The sequence below is a fragment of the Ochotona princeps genome, chromosome 16 (assembly GCF_030435755.1).
Source record: "Ochotona princeps isolate mOchPri1 chromosome 16, mOchPri1.hap1, whole genome shotgun sequence".
NCBI classification, from domain to species: Eukaryota; Metazoa; Chordata; class Mammalia; order Lagomorpha; family Ochotonidae; genus Ochotona; species Ochotona princeps.
Window position 1 is genome coordinate 54,852,774 of NC_080847.1, and position 19,682 is coordinate 54,872,455.

Sequence of the window (19,682 nt, forward strand, 5' to 3'; positions counted from 1 at the left end):
GGTTAGCGGAGAGTCCGCACGTGGGTGTGGCCTGCGGTGACGTACAGGGCTGCCTCGTGAGGGTGTGAAGGGACAATGGGGGCGTCGCCGCGTGCCCAACGCTCCGTCACGCGGACCTGGCCGGCCAGCAGCGCTGTTGGGATTCAACAGTCCGCGGACGGCCGGAGCGAGTGTGCCTGGTGACCCAAGCTGTGGTGGGGAGGGGCGGAGCCCTGGAGAGGGGGCGGAGCGTGGGAGCTGAGCATGAGTTTGGGGTACGAATGTGATAGAAGGTGAGGAATGGCAAAAACCCAGGGAAAGGATGGGTCTGGCAGCCTGGGGTGGAGGGAGGAGACGAAAAGGGACTTGGAGAGGGAGGGTGAGAAGTGAGGGGGCTGGAGGGAAGGGTGAGAGGTGAGGGTGCTGGGGGGTGAGAGGTGAGGGGGCTGGTGGTGCGGAGCCCGGGAAAGGGGCGTCAAGAGGTAGGTACGTGGTCCCGGTTCTAACACCTGGCCCCTGCTGCAGCCTGCGCGCCCGCCCGGCCATGTGGCCCCGGCTGGTCCTCCTGCTGCTGCCCTGCGCCCTGTCCACCCCCATTCACGACAGTGACTACCAGGAGAACTCCACGGGGTTTCTGGGCCTCCAGAGCCTTCTCCAAGGCTTCAGCCAACTTTTCCTGAAAGTGAGTGAGCGATCCTGGGCTGGGGGCTGGGGGCTGGAACAAAAAGGGCAGACAAGAAGGGGTGACCCAGCCAGCTATGGGACAGGAAGAAGAGGGCAGGGACAGAGGGGGGAGCAAGGTGGGGTGCAGGGTGGGAGTGCAGGTCGGCCCCAAGGGTGAACCCCGCAGCCCCTCGTCCGGCCTTAGGGTGACCTGCTGCGCAGGCTGGACAGCTTCTTCTCCTCTCCCGTGGACTTCCGGAGCCTCCCCAAGAACTACCACCAAGAAGAGAACCAGGAGCACCGGCTGGGCAACAGCACCCTCTCCAGCCACCTCCAGATCGACAAGGTGCGCCCTGGCCCTCCTCCTGCTGCGGGGTGGGGGTCGGGGTCCTCGGCTCTCAAGGGCTCACCCCCGCCTCACAGGTGACCGACAACAAGACGGGAAAGGTGCTGATCTCTGAGAAGATGGAGTCCTCCATCGAGCGGGAGGGTGGCCTGGATGGTGACTGGAAGGTTGGAGCGTGCCCACCCCACTCCCCCATTGCCCAGGTGGGAAGAGGGTGGACCCTTGGTGTCCCCAGCTCACAGCCGGAGCTCTCGGAAGGAATAAGCCCATCCCCAGGGCTTGGCCAGCACCCACAGAGGGCTTCCTGGCACCCATTGGCACCCACCCACTGAGCACCCACTGAGCCGTCACCTCTCTCCCAAGTGACTCTGGCGCCCCCTGGCGGGCGCAGCAACACCCACCTCTGAGGTCTCCAAGGTGGACACAAAGCCCCCTGAGTCCACCCACCTGGTGCCCAGGGCCCAGGTGGCCTCAGGCCTCAGCTGGTGAAAAGGACTGGCTGTGCCCAGGAAATGTGCGTGGGCGGGGAGCAGAGAAGTGAGAATCAGGGTGCCTCACCACGGCCTACAGCTCTGAGTAATAGTCGGACCCGGGAGACTTGCAGCCCTGGGGGTGTTGAAGTTTCCCACCTGACTCAAAGCTGTTCTTGTACATATTTGTGTGTGCGAAAGCAGAGACACAGAAAGAGACAAACTAAGAGATCTATTTGCCATTCCACTTTCCCCCACACCCTTCCTGTGCTTGGTCAGCCCTGAGCCTCTTCAAGTCAGCCACCTGGACCATCACCTTCCCATGGTCAGCTCCTTCCTTAGCGGGAAGCTGGACTCGAGTCGGGCCTGGGGCGGAAACCCAGGCGCTATGATGTGTGATGTGGGATGCAGCTGTGCAAACAGGCATCCTAACCACTGGACCAGCTACCCCACCCCACTCCCCATCAGCTGCTGCTTTGAGTCCCAGCTTGCCTGTATACTTGGCTGCTCTGTGAACCTCTGAGCGCTTAACCCCAAAGGGCTCTGTCATCCCGACAGGGCTCGGCGCTGTGGAAAACCAGGACTAAAGGATGAGTTATCTTGATATTTCCCTTCCCCCCCAAAATTAACTATTTTTTCATAATATGTATTCTCCATGAACTTTCTGAGAATACCTCCATTTTTAAAATGTGTTTCTTTCCACAAACATGAGTTTTCTGTTGTTTTGTGTGAACCAGTCTGTTTTTGTTAAGATTGACTTGTTTGAAGCAGCAGAATGACAAGAGTGACACTGTTCGCCTGCCAGTTTACTCTCCAGATGAACGCAATGGCCAGCCCTGGGCAAGGCAGGAGCCCGCAGCTCCATCGGGGCCCGGCCTGCTCAGGGGCGTGGCACGGAGCTGCCTGGCAAGCGGAGCAGCTGCGGCTGGAAGCGGCGTTCTGACATCCGGGGCATCAGTTTCTCGGGGCAGTAGTTTGACTTGCTGCTCCACAACACTGCCCGCCCCCCGCCACATACCACCAATACCTCGTTTTTGGAACCCCAAAGATATTTTTGATTTTTTTTCCAATCCCAATGTATTTTGTAGAGTCTTTTCATCCTAAAGTATGCACAAACCTGAGTAAATCAAGTCAGAAAAGTGCCTTATGTCCCGTCCCACCCCACCCCTGCAGCTCCCATACACCGGGTTGCTTGCAAAGTGGCCTGAACAGCCCAGTGGGGACTGGAGCACCCCAAGGCTGTTGTGTGAAGGATAAGGAGGGGTCTCCTTGTTTTTTCCTCACTCCCAGGTTCCTAAGGTGGAGGAGAAGGAGGCCATGGCGCCCACCCCGCAGGCGGTGGACAGCTTCCGCATGGAGCCCCGGCCGGGGCGGCTGACCCTGTGGATCATGAAGCTGCCGCGGCGCAGGTCCCACCAGGACGTCCAGGAGGGCGGTCCCTGGCTCAGCGAGAAGCGGCACCGCCTGCAGGCCATCAGGGACGGGCTCCGGGAGGAGGCCCGGGAGGAAGCCCCGGACAAGGGCACCCAGGGCACCCCCCGCCTCAGGGTGCAGGCCCGCAAGACCCACTTCTTGTATATCCTCGGGCCCTCCCACCAGCTGTAGGGGTGGAGCTCTTGCCCTCCCCGTCCCCAAAGCCACATGCAAATAAAAAACTTTTTTTTTCCCTTAATAACGAACACTACCCTTCTCTGCTCTTGAAATGTTTCCCCCAAAACTGAGTCAGCCGCAGTGGTCCCCTTGGCCTGAGTGAGACGTGTTCAGTCTTCAGAGTGAGCGCTTGTCACCTGCTTGTAGCCCCATGTGTCCCCCATCCAGGGCCATCTCAGTCACACCTGCCCCTCCCAGCTCCAGACCTGTGTCCCCACTTGGTCCCAGTATTCATCCCCTGCTAATAACCCTTACCTCATACTCCTGAGACTTAAAGACACACACACACGCACCCCACCTGGCAGGAATCAAGGCCATGGAGATCCGTAGCAGCTCAGCTGGCCTGCATGTCTGGGCTCCACAAGGCCAACGCTAAGGTGTCCACCAGCTGTCTGGGCTCCACAAGGCCAACGCCAAGGTGTCCACCAGCTGTCTGGGCTCCACAAGGCCAACACCAAGATGTCCACCAGCTGTCTGGGCTCCACAAGGCCAAAGCCAAGGTGCCCGCCAGCTGTCTGAGCTCCACAAGGCCAACGCCAAGGTGCCCGCCAGCTGTCTGGGCTCCACAAGGCCAAAGCCAAGGTGTCCGCCAACGGGAGCCATGGGAGGGAGCTGCCTCCAAGCCCAGGAGAGTTGGCAGCAGAGGCCAGTGCCCTGGGTGTCAGGATCAAGGTGTCGGGGTCATTGCTTGTGATCCAGGAGGCAGCCCCCCTCAGAGCTCCAAGAGGCCCGTCCATTGCCAACACAGGGGTCCCCACATCTGGGGGGCCAGCAGTCCTTTCACACCTCTGACGGGCGTCTGCCTTTTCGCATCTTGCGCCTTCCCCACCTGACCATGCACCCGCAGCAGCCGGGAACAGGAGGGCAGCCGTCCCTGGAGGAGCACCATCCTGGCTGCCCGAGGTCCAGCCCGCCACCTGTCTTCGCTCCCGCCTCCCTGTGTCCCTGGCTCACCGACACACACTGTCTGCTGCTCTGATCTTCCTGTCTGTCCCTGACCCTCTGTCCTGCCATGAGCTGGCCCCTGAGTGTTTTGTGTGTTGGAATCGTGGTCCCCCAATAGGGTGGCATAAAGAGGTGAGGGCACTGTTATATGAGGCCCAGGAGCAAGGTGACTGCTGGGTGGCATCGCCTCCGAAAGGGCTCAAGTTAAGGCCAAGTTTGCAGCGGCCCAGAAGTTAAGACCCGTCTGCAATGCCTGCATCCCACAGGACGGAGGCTGATCTCAATTCTGCCTTTGTTCTTTTCTGGTTTGTTTTTCTTGGAAAGTTCTGTGTTTAGGAGTGCAATGGCTCAGTAGCTAAATCCTTGCCTTGAAAACACCAGGATCCCACTTGGGCGCCGGTTCTAATCCCGGCTGCTCCACTTCCCATCCAGCTCCCTGCTTGTGGCCCAGGAAAGCAGGCGAGGACACCCCAGCGTCTTGGGACCCTGCACCCGCATGGGAGACCCAGAAGAAGCTCCTGGCTTGGGATCAGCTCAACTCCAGCCATTGTGGCCTCATGAGGAGCGACTAGCAAATGGCAGGTCTTTCTATAAAATCTGCCTTTCCAATAAAATATCCTTTTAAAAAAGTTCCTTATTTAGAAAGAGTTGACAGACACTGTTTACTCCCCAAATGGCCTCAGTAGCCACATACGGGCCAAGTTGAAGCCAGGAGCTCAGACCTCATCCAGGTCTCCCATGTGGGTGGCAGGGGTCAAGGGACTTGAACCATCCTCTGCTGCTTTCCCAGGTGCATTAGCAGGGAGCCGGACAGGAAGTGGAGCAGCCAGGATTCAAACCAGCACCCACAGGGGATGCTGGCATTGCAGGAAGAGATGGGACAGCTTGCTGCACCACACCAGCCTTCCTCCCACGCCGGGGCTCCATTTCCGATTCCAGTTTTCTGCTGATTTTTTTTTTTAAGATTTGTCTATTTTTATTGCAAAGTCAGATATACAGAGAGGAGGAGAGACAGAAACGAAGATCTTCTGTCTGTCGATTCACTGCCCAAGTGACCGCAACAGCTGGTGCTGCGCCCATCCTAAGCCAGGAGCCAGGAGGTCCCACGGAGGTGCAAGGTCCCAACGCTTTGGGCCGTCCTCCACTGCTTTCCCGGGCCACAAGGAGGGAGCTGGATGGGAAGTGGAGCAGCCGGGATGTGAACCAGCGCCCATATGGGATCCCGGCACGTGCTGAGTGAGGACTTTGGCCACTAGGCCACACCACCGAGCCCTCTGGTGATTTTCAAAGGCTCCCACCTCAGACAGGTGCCAGCTCAGCTACCTGTAGGTAGGAGATCGGATGGAGATCCTGGCTTCTGGCTAGGGCTGGCCCAGCCCCGGTTACTGGCAGACATTTGGAGAGAATGAAGCAGTGGATGAGAGATCTATCAAGCCCTCCCCGTCCCTCTGCCTTTCAATTAAAGTCAACAATTTATCTTTAAAAAAAAAAATTTTTAAGTCTGGTCCCTCCTTCTACCCTGGCTCCCTTTTCACCCCACAGTCTCCTGCGCACGCACACACCGCCCGCTGCCATCCGCGGGGTGCCCAGCTTGCTGAGGCGGCAGGCAGCCAAAGGCTGGTGCTGCACTACCGGAACCCGCGCTCTCTGTAACTGTCAGCTGCAGCAACCTTTCTAAGGGAAGCTTTGGGCATCGGGCTTCCGGCCTCGGGTGGCCACGGCCGAAATCGGATGTCTCAGCCAGGCGGTACGGCTCACCCAGGTCTGACCACTGCCCTGCCGCCTTTGGCCTACCCTGTCCCATCCAGGCCCCTCCCTCCTGCCCTCCAGACCTGGTCCTTTCCACAGGAAACACAGACTTAATGCCCTTTCTGTCTTTTGTGGTTCTGGTTCAAACCTGGGTCACCCCGCAAAAACAGTCGTGCACACACTTGGGAGCCCAGCGATATGTGAGTATGAAAAAAAGTGAACTTTGGCCAGTGTGCAGGTTCAACAGCTAATCCTTTGCCTACAAGTGTTGGCAGCCCATATGGGTGCTGCTTCCTGTCCCTCTTTCTTCTTTTTTTTTTTTTTTTAGATTTTTTTTTTTAATTGGAAGTCAGACAAAGAGGAGAGACAAAGATCTTCCATCTGTTGATTCACTTCCAAAGTGGCCGTAATGACTGAAGCTGAACTGATCCAAAGCCAGGAGCCTGGAGCTTCTTTCAGATCTCCCACATGGGTGCAGGGTCCCAAGGCTTTGGCCATCCTCAACTGCTTTCCCAGGCCACAGGCAAGGAGCTGGATGGGAAGTGCGGCCACCGGGATACGAACCAGCACATTCAAGGTGAGGACTTTAGCCACTAGGCTATGGCACCAGGTCCCCAGCTGCTCTATTTCTCCCCCAGCTCCCTGCTTACATGCCTAGGAGAGCAGCAGAGGATGGTCCAAGTGCTTGGGCCCCTACACCCACAGTGGGAGCCCTCGATGGGGCTCCAGGCTCCTGGCTTTGAGCTGGCCACAGCTCCTGACTTTGGAGCCATTGGGGGAATGAACCAGTGGATGGAAGATCTGTCACTCTGTCTTTAAATAAATAACTAGGGACAAAAGTCAGAGTGTGTCAGGGCCTGTCCTGCCGACCTCACTTCACCTGGATGGACTCTTTCAAGAACAGGCCTCCAAGAGCAGTTCTGTGCTGAGGCAGCGGGCGCCCTCACGGTACTCAACCAACCCACAGTGCTACAGATTCTCACAGACTGCGCTGCCTGCTTCCCCCACGTGGCCCCCGACTTAGCACCTGGATGATCACGCATCTCATTCTTTGTGTTCCATCCACAGGGACTGCCCACAGAGCCATGAGCCACCCAACCCCCATGCAAGACATCCGTCCGACCCTGTGGCCAGGCCTCAACCCCTGCAGACTTGTCCACCCTCCCAGCAAGAAGGCCTGGCTGGCCCCCTGATTCTCCACTGTGACAAACCAGGTTAAGATACACAGCGTCCAGAACCCTTTGTGGTCCAGCAGAGGGGGAGGGGAGATGGGGCAGTTTTTACGCTGGGGCTGGAGGCTGACAGTGGGGCACAGCAGGTCAAGCTTCCATCATAGGCATGGCATGGTGGTGTAACAGGCTCATTCTCTGCCTGTGGTTCCCTAGGGATCCCATATGGGTGCTGGTTCGTATCCTGGCTGCTCCACTTCCCATCCAGCTCCCTGCCTGTGGCCTGGGAAAGCAGTCAAGGACGGCCCAAAGCCTTGGGACCCTGCACCTGTGTGAGAGACCCAGAACCTCCTGGCTTCAGATCAGCTCAGCTCTGGTCATTGCAGCCACTTGGGGAGTGAACCAGCAGACAGGAGATCTTTCTCTCTGCCTCTCCTTCTCCATGTTAATCTGCCTTCCAATAAAAATAAATAGTTTTATTAAATAAATAAGCAAAAACTGGCACCACATGTGGAAGAGAATGGCCCAAGTGCTTGGGCTGCTGCCACCCGCGGGGGAGGCACAGATGCAGTTCCAGGCTCCTGCCTTCAGACTGGCCCACTGGGGGACTAAAGCAGAGGATGAAAGAAATTCTCCAATTCTGCCTTTCAAATAAATAAATCTTTAAAAAGGGGGAAAAGCCAATCCCAAAGGACCACAAAGTAGATGATTCCTTTCTAGGAAATGTCCATCGAGGCAAAGCTGCAGAGACAGGAAGAAGATGAGCAGGGATGGGGTGGGGACAAGGACTAGGTAACAAAAATGAGCGGCGGTTAGCGGTGGTGGGGATGGTCACATAGCTTTGTGATCCTACCCCGAACTAGGCACTTGATGTAGGTGACTTTTGGGAGGTGCAAATTAGAGCTTAAGAAAGCTGCCCAAATGCCTGCCTTTGTAGAACTCCTAGCGATCCCACCCCCTGATCGGCTTCTAAGTGATGCACAGTATTCAGCTTGTTGCTGTTCCCTGCGTGGTAAGAGTAATTTCCTTGCTCAGCCAGCATCCCCCTAGCACCTGCTCCCTCCAGCGCCTCATAACATGGCTGTTACTCCTGAATTCCCATTCCTGCGATTGCCTCTTTCTCTGTACATTCTTTGCCAATTTTTCCCCATTGCGGTTGCTACTTTTTGTAGAAGCCCCCTCCATAGTCTAATTTTTAAATTTATTGCCAACTTTATTTAAAATTATTTGGAGGGTCAGTGGTAGAGTGTAGAGGGTAGGGCTGCAGCCTGTGGCGCCAGCATCCCACATGAGTACCAGCTTGAATCCCAGCAGCCCCATTTGTTTGTTTGTTTGTTTGTTTGTTATTTTTTTTAATCTAGCTCCCTGCTCATGTGCCCAAGAAGGCAGAGGAGAAGGCCTATGTCCTTGGGTTTCTACACCATGTGGCAGACTTGGCAGAAGCTCCTGGCTCTGGCTTCTGGATTGCCATGGCCCTGGCCACAGCAGACATTTAGGAAGACAATCAGGGGATGGAAGATCTCTCTCGATCTCTCTCTCTTCTGGAGGGACTTCATGCTGCACCAAAACAAGTCTAAAGTGCAAGCAGGCAGTTGCAACATAGACAGCATGTAACTCCATCTACATCTGCCCTGTCATTGACCGATGTCAGAACTCAGGGCCTACTCCATTCCTGAGGGCCGGGCCCTGGTCACCCCGCTCCTCCCTTGGGCCCACTAAGCTCTGCGGCTTTGCTATCAAGTTCCCAATACGTGGATCTGACGAGACATCAGACCATCATGACTTTGCTTTCTCTTTCATTAACTTTCCAATTTGCCCTTTTGGCATCGTAAGGACCTGTAGGGCATCGAGAACCACATCCTTCCACCATGCAGCGTCTTCACAGGAGTAGAGTGGGCATCAGCCAGAGGAGGGAGAGGAGGGAGCAGGCTGGGCTGGGCGCGGGCCCCTCCTCTCTGCTGGGCCACACTTCCTCCTACCACCCTTTGATCCTCACACTTCCTCCCCTGCCGCTGTCCTGCAGCGATGGACTTGGTGCACCGAGCCGATAATAACACGCTTGGACTGCTGACTGATGATCAATAGCCAAAATTTATTAGGGGCAACAGACTATATATGCTGAGGCTCATACAGGATTAGGGTAGAGATACTTAGTTCATCAACAGAACCATCAACTGTTTCTGTGCCTTAGTTTGGAAGTCCTTTTGCCTTGTATATTACTTCCCACTCAACTGTTCTTATACAAATGATATCTCATCAGGTATAAAAAAGGTAGCCATACAGTTGTTTTCATGCAAAGGATATCCAGTCACACACAAGACATCCATTCAGTTGTTTATCATACAAATATTGTCCCATCAACTGCAATCCTGTGCTCGCTGACTACGGTCACAATGTCCTCCTACACTCCCCAACATCACCTGCCTGGTGAGAGCCTTCTCAGGCATCAGGGCTGGTTCTCTGGTGATTTGATTAAGAAGCGGCATAAAATATTCTTTCATAACATAGCATTAAAAAATAAAAAAGGAAGAAAAATGGGACCCAACGCATGCACCAGGATCCCATTTGGGCACCGGTTCTAATCCCGGCAGCACCACTTCCCATCCAGCTCTCTGCTTGTGGCCTCGGAAAGCAGGCAAGGACAGCCCAAAGCCTTGGGACCCTGCGTGGGAGACCTGGACAGGAGGCTCTGGATGCGTGGCTGAAGATCAGCTCAGCTCCAGCCATTGCGGCCACTTGGGGAGTGAATCGATGGAAAGAAGATCTTCCTCTCTGTCTCTCCTCTTCTCTGTATATCTGACTTTGCAATAAATATAAAATATTTTTTAAAAAAAGAATTATTTGAAAAGCTCACTCTCCAAATGGCTCAACAGCCAGATGTGGGCCAGGCCAAAGCCAGCAACTGGGAACCCATCCCGGTCCCACATGGGTTTCAGGAACCCAGTCATTTGGGCCTCTCCTACCTCTTTTCCAGATGCCTTAGCAAGGAACTAGATTGGGGCAGAGCAACTAGGACCTTTTTTTTTTTTTTCTTTGCTGGAAAGGCAGATTTACAGAGAAGAGACAAAGAGAAAGATCTTCCATGTGTTGGTTCACTTCCCAAGTGAACCACAATGGCTGAAGATGAACTGATCTGAAGCCAAGAGCCAGGAGCCTCTTCTGGGTCCCCCACATGGATGCAGGGTCCCAAGGCTTTGGGCCATCCTCTATCACTTTCTCAAGGCATAAATAGGGAGCTGGATGGAGAACGGCTACTAGTCAAGAATTTTAGAAAACAAAAAAAGTGTTGTGGGATAGCACATTAAGCTGCAGCCATTGACACTGGATCCTGCTTGAGACCACTAGTTCGAGTCCTCACAGCTCGCCTTCTATCCAGCTCACTACTAACAAGCCTGGGAAGACACAGCAGCTGTGTGATGATGTCACCCACATGGCCACCCCAGACTCAGTTCCTAGTTCTGGCCCTCAGCCTGGACTAACCCCAACTAGCGTGGCTATTTGGACAGTGGACCAGAAAATTTAAGGTCTCTCTCTCTCTCCTCTGTAACACTGCCTTTCAACTAAACAAAATAAAACTTAAAGGAGCTTATTATGATAAAAGACATCAAGCTCAAAAATTCAGACTTTAGGAACTCCAAGAAAAATAAACATGAGGGCCTGGTGGCGTGGCCTAACGGCTAAAGTCCTCGCCTTGAGCGCATCAGGATCCCATATGGGCGCCGGTTCTAATCCCAGCAGCTCCACTTCCCATCCAGCTCCCTGCTTGTGGCCTGGGAAAGCAGTCGAGGACGGCCCAATGCATTGGGACCCTGCACCCGCGTGGGAGACCCGGAGGAGGTTCCTGGTTCCTGGCTTCAGATCGGCGCGCACCGGCCCGTTGCGGCTCACTTGGGGAGTGAAGCATCGGATGGAGGATCTTCCTCTCTGTCTCTCCTCCTCTCTGTATATCTGACTTTGTAGTAAAAATAAATAAATCTTTAAAAAAAAAAAAAGAAAAAGAAACATGAAGAAAAACCACGCTTAGTCACATCATAATAAACCCTGTGAAAACCAGAACCGCAGCAGCTCACATTACTGACCTGTTACCACAGAGCCCACAGCTGTCACAGACGACGAGAGCACATGAAGAGTCATTTTAGGCAAATAGGTTATCTTGACATAAATATCAACTCTTTAACAACCATACTAACCGAAAATTAAGTATTTGAATATTCATATGTTTATGAAAGAATTTAAAAAAAAAAAAAAACACTGAGGGATTCTTCCAAAGATACAAAAAGTAATAATAGTTAGCCTGGTGTGCTGGCTTAGTGGCTAAATCCTTGCCTTGCAAGCACCGGGATTCCGCATGGGTGCTGGCTCGTGTCCTGGCTGTTCTACTTCCCATCCAGCTCCCTGCTTGTGGCCTGGGAAAGCAGTGGAGGACGGCCCAAAGCCTTGGGACCCTGCACCCGCGTGGGAGACCTGGGGGAAGCTCCTGGCTCCTGGGTTCAGATGGGCTCAGCTCCAGCCTTGGTGGCCACTTGGGGAGTGAACCAACAGACGGAAAATCTCTCTCTCTCTTTTCTGTAAATCTGACATTCCAATAACAATAGATAAATCTTTAAAAGGAAGGAAGGAAGGAAGGAAGGAACAGAGATTCCAACTTGATCTTTGCCTCAGTTAGGAGCTCATTTCTTAGAAACAGGGTATGCCAAAGGTCCTCCCACACCCAGAGACAAGGAGCTAACCTCCACTTTTGCATGAACATGAGCAGACGTAACTGCAAGGCTGATAGACGAACAGGACGCGGCGGATGCGTCTCACTGGCTTCTGTGCGCACACTTCCTGGCCCTGACTGGTTGCCAGAGGGGATGTGGTTTTTTGCTTTAAATTGAAGCAAAAAAACAAAAACCTAATTTGGGTTCAGCAGTTCCTTGGGTTACCAAATGACTGCAGCCTGCTTGCAAGTGTCTGCGACTCAACTAAAATTCTTCCATTTTCAACAACCTTGTGTGTGATCTCGCATCTGCCATATAAGATTTGGAGGCCCCGGTGAGATCACCAGGACCTGTTGAATTCCCCCCGAGGGGCACAGGCAGCCAGTCCACGAGGCGGCCTCAGAGACATTCCTCAGGCCTGGAGCAGCTCTGGCCCCCAGACAGGAGTAAGGCCTCCGATTTGTACCTCCTCGCGTCGCTGAGTGACCAGTCATAGGTGAGTCTGCCCCTTAGCGGGGTCTCGCTTTCTCTGGCCCTGACCTCGGTGGGAGGCTGCATTCGGGTCGTGTGACCGACCGACAAGGAATCATTTGTTGGCTCTCAAGAAGGTCGGATGTGGTGAGACTTCTGCAGGTTGGACCTTCACCAGACATGGTCTGGGATCCTCTGGCCCTGAGCTCAGTGCAAGGTCGGGGGATCTGCTCTTGGTGGGAGACCAGACTTCTTTCCGGTCGGCTCTGAGCTTGGTGGGAGTGTGGTGGCTATTGACTGTACCTGTGAATCAAAGTTAAGTCTGGATTCTGTTGGATTGTTGTTGCTACATGTCACTCTCAGGATCCCAGTGTGTGTCGCGATTAATGTTCTGTTCATGACCTTGGTGACTGGCTGAAAGGAGGTACACTGCCATGTGGCCGTGGGGCACGTCTGGCTCATTACCATATTGTGTCTGCCTGTCATCATCCACTCCTCACCTTCTCTTCCTGTGGACTCTCCCTTGGGATGTTGCCTGGCCAATTTTAACAATTTCAAGGGGCCCGACACAGTACCCTAGTGGCTGAAGTCCTCACCTTGAATATGCCAAGATCCCAAGTGGGCATTGGTCTTAATCCCAGCAGCCCCACTTCCCATCCAGCTCCCTGCCTGTGGCCTGGGAAAGCAGTTGAGAATGGCTCAAGGCCTTGGGACCCTGCACCTGTGTGGGAGACCTGGAAGGGGCTCCAGGCTCCTGGCTTTGGATCGGCGCCACTCCAGCCATTGCGGCCACTTGGGGAGTGAATTAGCAGATGGAAGATCTTCCTCTCTGTCTCTCCTTCTCTCTGTATATCTGCCTTCCCAATAAAAATCAATCTTTAAAAAAACTTTTTTTCAGAGAGCTGACTCTCTCTTATGGATATGATGTAACTTCTTTTAAATTACAGCTTTTCTGTAAACAAGAGTGGGGTAGCCACTGGTCTGTCTTGATGACTATCTTTTTGTTAAAACTATTTGATTCAACAGATCCAGTGCTGAGATATCAATAATTACAGCTTGAACAGTTCCCTAAGGCCAATGTACATTTTGCAAAAATAAAAGGTTTTTTCTTACAGTAACACCACTTGGCCTCAGCATTGTTTGAGATTAAATAAAAGAAACAGCTTAGTAATAAATCTTAGTTTTATGCTACTGTTTTCCAGCTACAGTTGTTTTAGGAAAATCTTCGAAATTATTAACATATGTTACTATCTATGTTTGCTGGTCAGAAAACATTGTTTTTTTTTCTGTAAAAAAAACTATTTAAAAGGGTAAACATACTTGTCTAATGTATACTTTCTAAATCATCTTAGTAAAGTTGAGAAGTATAAATTGGACAAAGATAAAAGTCTACTTCGGATTTTTTTCAAATATGATGTTACATTATTAAAAGTAATACAATAAAACTATTAAGTTCTGATTGTTTAAAAAACATAAGTTTTAAAAAGTAAAGGTTTTACAGATAAAGGAACCAACAACAGTCTGGGCAGGTCAAGGCAGCAGTACCCAAATGTGCATCCTAAAATAGGATGTGGGTGCGCTGAGCTGCAACCGGAAGGGAGAGGACCGGGCAGGGCCGAGCAAACCTCAACTCACAAGGAAGAACAGAAATCTGGAGGGAGCACAGGTCATACCGAACTAGGCTGTTACACCAACTGGTCTGCGTGGGCCAGGGATACTACGCCACAGCATCGAAGACAAAGGCTGAGACAGGTGAGAGGCCAAGCCAACTGGGTCAGAGCAACCATTGGCACGCGTGTAATCTAGGGCTGGGAATAAGCCTGGATGGGGAGCTGTGAGAGCACAGCCTTGCTGAGTTGGGGCTCCCATGGGAGAGTGCGGGGGCAGGAGTGGGGGATGCGTTCTGGTCTGGCTATGGCTACAATCTCCCTTGGCACAAGTGTAAACTGGGACTGGGAACACCTAGCCGAGCTAGACGCCAGTACCATCTGGGGCTCTGGAGAAGCTGGGTAGATGTAGGGTGGACTAGGCTAGGTCTCTGTCCCTACTGAGCCATGTGTGAGCAGTGTCTGGGTACGGATGAGCCTTGGCTGGGCTGAAACGTCCAACAGTAAGAACCGGAATGGATTCCAGGCCAGCAAGGAAAGGCCACTGTTCCTACTAGGACAGGAGGTGAACTAAGTAGGGCTGGCCCATGGACCCACCAGTATGCGCAAGACCTGGCATAGGGAGAGGTTCTGATGGAGGAGCCTGGGAAACTCCTCTGTTGGGACACAGTCCCTGCAGATGAGAGCAAGAACCACGATAGGGAGCCAGGCCAGAGAAAGATACCCACCAGCATACATTTGCCATAGGTTGGGGCAGACAAGGCTGAACCAGTTCACATCACCTGCTGGCGATTCCAAGCATCAGAATAGAGTGTGGGTCGGGCCAGGTCCGGTCGCAACACAAACCAGTGCACATTAAGAAATGCCAAGGTGAGGTGAGCCATACCAGATGTGGACGCAGTACCCAAACAGCACGTGTAAGAACCAGGGAGGGAGGGGACAAAGCTGGCAGGGGGAATGTGGGCTCCCCTGCTGGACAATCACTCCCACTGGAGAGCATGAGCTGGGATGGGGGCAGACCAGACCAGGCGGGGCTACAACACCAGTGGGCCTCATGTGAGCTAGATCATGGAAAAGCCAGGTTGGGCTGACTGTTCCAACTGGTGCAAACAAAAATTAGAATGGATGAAGGTTGGTTGGACTTTGCCGCAGCATCAGCTGGCAGAGACTGGCACTGAGGGCTAAATTTGTCAAGTTGAACTCCAGAACCACCTGGAGAGTGCATAATCCGGGAGTGGGAGTGGTCTAGTAGGGAAATAGTGGCCCACTCCCTCCAGTGGGTTACCACTCCCACTGTAGAGCACGAAAACCAGGACGGGGCAGGGGTGGCTAGACAGAAAGGCACCCACCAGTATGTGTGTGGGCTGGATAGCAGGGTTGGTTGGGTTGAACTAGGTTTCAATGCCCATTGACATGTATGAGAGCTAAATGGGATGTGGGACAGACTGAACAAGTCTATGGTACATAGTGGCAAGCGTGGGAATCAGGATAGAGGGCAGGCCTGGTGGGGATTATGGGGAGTCACCATGACTAGGCTGCAGCTCCCACTGGTTTGCATGAGGGCTGAGTATAAAGTGGGCAGGATCAGGCTAGACTGCAACATCCATTGGTTCGCATGGAGGACAGGGATGGGAACAGAACTGACCCAGCAATTGCAACCACCAGTATGTGCATAAGCTGATTGGGGTGACGGACTGTGCCAGACTCTGTACTGCCAAGCACACACAAGAATCAGGTCCGGGATCACCTCAGATGAAGTTTCTCTGGGGATCCCTCCAACTGAACTGCTGCTCTCAGAACCCCAACCATGAAGAGACTATGTCAGCCAGTGGATTCTGAAGAGATTTCATCATGCTTGGAATGGCGAGATTGGCAGCAATTCAGAACAGTTGAACTATCAAAACTGCTTGAGCAGGACCCTCGGAGCATGCCCCCCATCAGGGACCTGGGATGGGTGGGAGGCTGGGTAGGGCTTTTCCCTTTGTTTCTCCCCTGACTCGAGATACAGGAAAAAAAAAAGATGATATTAGTGTGGAAACAATGGTCTAACCCACTTTCCTGTAGCCCTTGACCCTTTGTACCCTAATCAACCATGTAAGATTATTAAAAAAAAAAAAAAAAAGTAAAGGCTGCCTTTAAATATACACTTACTTTTTTAAAAGATTTATTTTTATTGGAAAGGCAGATATACAGAGAGGAGGAGAGACAGAGAGGAAGATCTTCTGTCCGATTGCTTACTCCCTAAGCGGCTACAATGGCTGGAGTTGAGCCAATCAGAAGCCAGGAGCCTCTTCCTGGTCTCCCACATGGATGCAGGGTCCCAAGGCTTTGGGCCGTCCTCGACTGCTTTCCCAGGCCACAAGCAGGGAGCTAAATGGGAAGTGGAGCCGTGGAGCCACCAGGATTAGAACTGGCGCCCACATGGGATCCTGGTATGTTCACGGCAAAGACTTTAACCACCATGCTATCACGCCAGGCTCTAATATAAACTTACTTTAAAGTATTTAAATAATCATTTTTTTAAAGATTTTTTTAAAAGATTTATTTATTTTTACTACAAAGTCAGATATACAGAGAGGAGGAGAGACAGAGAGGAAGATCTACCGTCCAATGATTCACTCCCCAAGTGAGCGTAATGGCCGGTGCTATGCCAATCCGAAGCCGGAAACCAGGAACTTCTTCCGGGTCTCCACGTGGGTGCAGGATCCCAAGGCTTTGGGCTGTCCTCCACTGCCTTCCCAGGCCACAAGCAGGGAGCTGGATGGGAAGTGGAGCTGCCGGGATTAGAACTGGCGCCCATATGGGATCCTGGTGCATTCAAGGCGGGACTTTAGCCGCTAGGCCACGCCGCCGGGCCCTAAGTAATCACTTTGTAAGTGGAAAAATCTAATCTGTTACCTCTAAACTGCAACTATAATCTATAACCTAACTAGATGGATAAATATTATTTTATAATGATAAACAATCTTATTTTAATTAATTAATTAATTAATTATTTTAATTAACAATCTTATTTTAATTAATTAACAATCTTATTTTAATTATTTTAATGATAAACAATCTTATTTTAATTGTAAGGTCTCTTATGTGTTAGGGTTGGTTAACAAAAGTCAGGCTTGGGCCCGGCATGGTGGCCTAGTGGCTAGGGTCCTTGCCTTGGGCATCCCATGTGGGCGCAGGTTCTAATCCCAGCCACCCTGCTTTCTATCCAGCTCCCTGCTTGTTGCCTGGGAAAGCAGTTGAAGATGGCCCACAGCCTTGGCATCCTGCACCCACGTGGGGGACCCGGAGGAAGTTTCTGGCTCCTGGCTTCATATGGGCGCAGCACCGGCCTTTGCGCTCACTTGGGGAGTAAATCCCTGGTTGAAGGATCTTCTCTGTCTCTCCTCCTCTCTGTATATCTGCCTTTCCAATAAAAATAAATAAATCTTCAAAAAAAAGGATGTCTGGGCCCGGCGGCGTGGCCTAGCGGCTAAAGTCCTCGCCTTGCACGCCCCGGGATCCCATATGGGCACCGGTTCTAATCCCGGCAGCTCCACTTCCCATCCAGCTCCCTGCCTGTGGCCTGGGAAAGCAGTGGAGGACAGCCCAAGGCTTTGGGACACTGCACCTGCGTGGGAGACCTGGAAGAGGTTCCTGGTTCCCGGCTTCGGGTTGGCGCGCACCGGCCCGTTGCGGCTCACTTGGGGAGTGAAACATCGGATGGAGGATCTTCCTCTCTGCCTCTCCTCCTCTGTGTATATCCAGCTTTCCAATAATAATAATAATTAAAAATCTTAAATAAAAAAAAAGAAGGATGTCAGGCTTGGGCACAGATAAATGCCAACCAAAAATAAGAAAACGTCCCCTTGTCGGCGGGAACGTGGAACTGAACCAGGAGGCCATTGGGAGGTGGTCATTCCCTAAATCCTCCCTGGACAGTACGGGAACACACACCCGCTTGTTTCACAGACACCTTTTTCTGGCTGGATAGAGGCCTAGCCCACCAAGACAGCGACGGCCCAAGCAGCAGTAAAAGAAACTCACATAAGTTGCTCCCCAGATTCCCACCACCCCTTACAATTGTGTCAGTTAACAGGCCTGCTCTCACAGCACAAGTCACTCAATTATGGACAAAAACTCAACATTGACTCAGATAGACCCCAAAGTTCAGGACAAGTAGAGAGAACAAATTGAACTCTTCAATAAACTGTAACTAAATTAAGGAGAGAAATGGGCAAAGTCTCCTGTGAGCTTCCTTCCCTTCGTCCTCTTAAGGGCTTGCTGTGTCCCCTGTGGAAATGGTTTCTCGTCCTTTGAAATCATGTTTGGGAGGTGCCCTCCTCTCCTGCCAAAGATTGGACTTAAACAGCTGCAGACATTCAAATCTCTCTTCTCAAGTCTTTATAGGCAACCCAGTCCATCCTGCACTGCATTCATTGCCTGGTAAGGCATGAGAGCCTAAGATCTCCCCCGCTTGAGGCCTCCTTACCCGGGAAACATTACAGCCTGGGGGCTGTAGGTGAAAAATAAAAACATCACCCTGAAACTCTGGGACTTTGGTGGACGGGACCCTTTCCCGTGATCCTCATCACCCCCTCTGCCGCTAAGGTCACAGGAAGGAAACAATGGATTCAGAGGCCCCACATAAGCCCACTGAAAGCCAAAACCAACAAACCCATGAACAGTGGCAAATCCAGCCCACCAAGCATCCACTAAAATAAAGACTGCTGGAGCGTAACTAAGGAGGTGTTCCTTATCAGAGCTAGTTCCTCTTTTACCACCATCTGTCCGCAGCCACAGTCATGCCGCCCTCATAGAACTGTTTGCCAAAAGGCCTTTTTTGTAAAATGTATCTGTTTTGGACAGGATGCTGTGTAATGCTTGACTGTATTTAATCATTTTAGTTACATCAGTTCAGTTCTCGTCACACCAACTGACTTACTTGGGAACTCAGAAAAACTAGCCATGGTACAATACTAGCTAAAAACTTCTCTTTTGAACAACCGCATTTAAGATTTGACTTATATAGACTAGTTGGTAATTGGAACACCAGACAGACCTGGGAGGAGGGCGTGCCCAAGCGACATAGGAGTAACTTGGCTGTGGGTGTGGGTTCCAGCCTATGGAACACAACTTAAGACAAACTCAGTTATACGCATGCCCAATCTGGGAGACGATCGCCGACTGGACCCCCGCAGGGGAGGCAGGCCTCCTAATTACTCTCAGGATGGATCAGTCATGTAGGACCTTGCTTGCTTGGGTCCTACAGCCCCATTTTGGTGATGCCACTAAGCTTGGAGATTACACCTGCATGCTACAGGATCAGGTTCTGGTGTGGAGTTTACCATCCAGTGCCATGTCCTGTAAAGAACCACAAACCCAACTGGCCCCAAAACGGAAATAAGTATTTGTCCCCTGATCAACCCCCAACACCTGCAACACCTGTTCCAAACAAGCCAACCTTACCCCCGGTAAAGCATCTTCTTGTTCCTTTGTCGCAAAAGGACCACTTGGAAGGCTTCTTCTGGATATGCTAATGTCAGTTTTTCTTTTTTTTAAATGAAACTGAAACAAATGTTACCCAGAATCTTTGGCTATGTGTTCACCCTAAAACCCCATACTATATAGGACTGGGGGCCAGTGTTGCTCTAGGCCAGAGCAAAGAAGATAGCCAAAGTTTCAGTGCAAATGAGGCCCAGTGAAGAGGCTTGTGTCCTTGGGGTAAGGGACCAAAACATACTCTCAGCGATCAGGGACGGGGCACCTGCCCAGTAAGTGACAAGTCTCTGTGTTCAAAACTCACCCTCTCAGGACTCTTGTGGCCAACAGCTTCAGGTCAACCTAACCACCTCCTGGGATAACTACCACCTAGGGGCTCCCAAAGGAACTTGGCTTGCCTGGACTGTCGGGCTGACTCCCTGTATTTCAAACCAGGGCCTTCAAGAGACTCA

At 52.1% G+C, this 19,682-nt stretch overlaps 1 protein-coding gene across 1 annotated transcript; it reads left to right on the forward strand.

Annotated features, from left to right (window-relative positions):
* The first annotated feature begins 63 nt into the window (after positions 1-63).
* DKKL1 (dickkopf like acrosomal protein 1) lies at positions 64-3,120 on the forward strand. The gene is made up of 5 exons (XM_004597170.2): positions 64-272; positions 505-661; positions 848-988; positions 1,066-1,155; positions 2,749-3,120. Exons 1-5 carry the CDS (start codon positions 244-246, stop codon positions 3,061-3,063), a joined length of 732 nt encoding a protein of 243 aa, XP_004597227.2. The 5' UTR covers positions 64-243; the 3' UTR covers positions 3,064-3,120.
* The last annotated feature ends 16,562 nt before the right edge of the window (positions 3,121-19,682 follow it).

Bases quoted from the DNA above. Each gene is read 5' to 3' on its own strand.
- DKKL1 (XM_004597170.2), top strand. From the start codon at position 244: ATGAGTTTGGGGTACGAATGTGATAGAAG. The intron at 273-504 runs GTGAGGAATGGC...CCCCTGCTGCAG, and splicing joins GGGTACGAATGTGATAGAAG to CCTGCGCGCCCGCCCGGCCA. The intron at 989-1,065 runs GTGCGCCCTGGC...CCCGCCTCACAG, and splicing joins GCCACCTCCAGATCGACAAG to GTGACCGACAACAAGACGGG.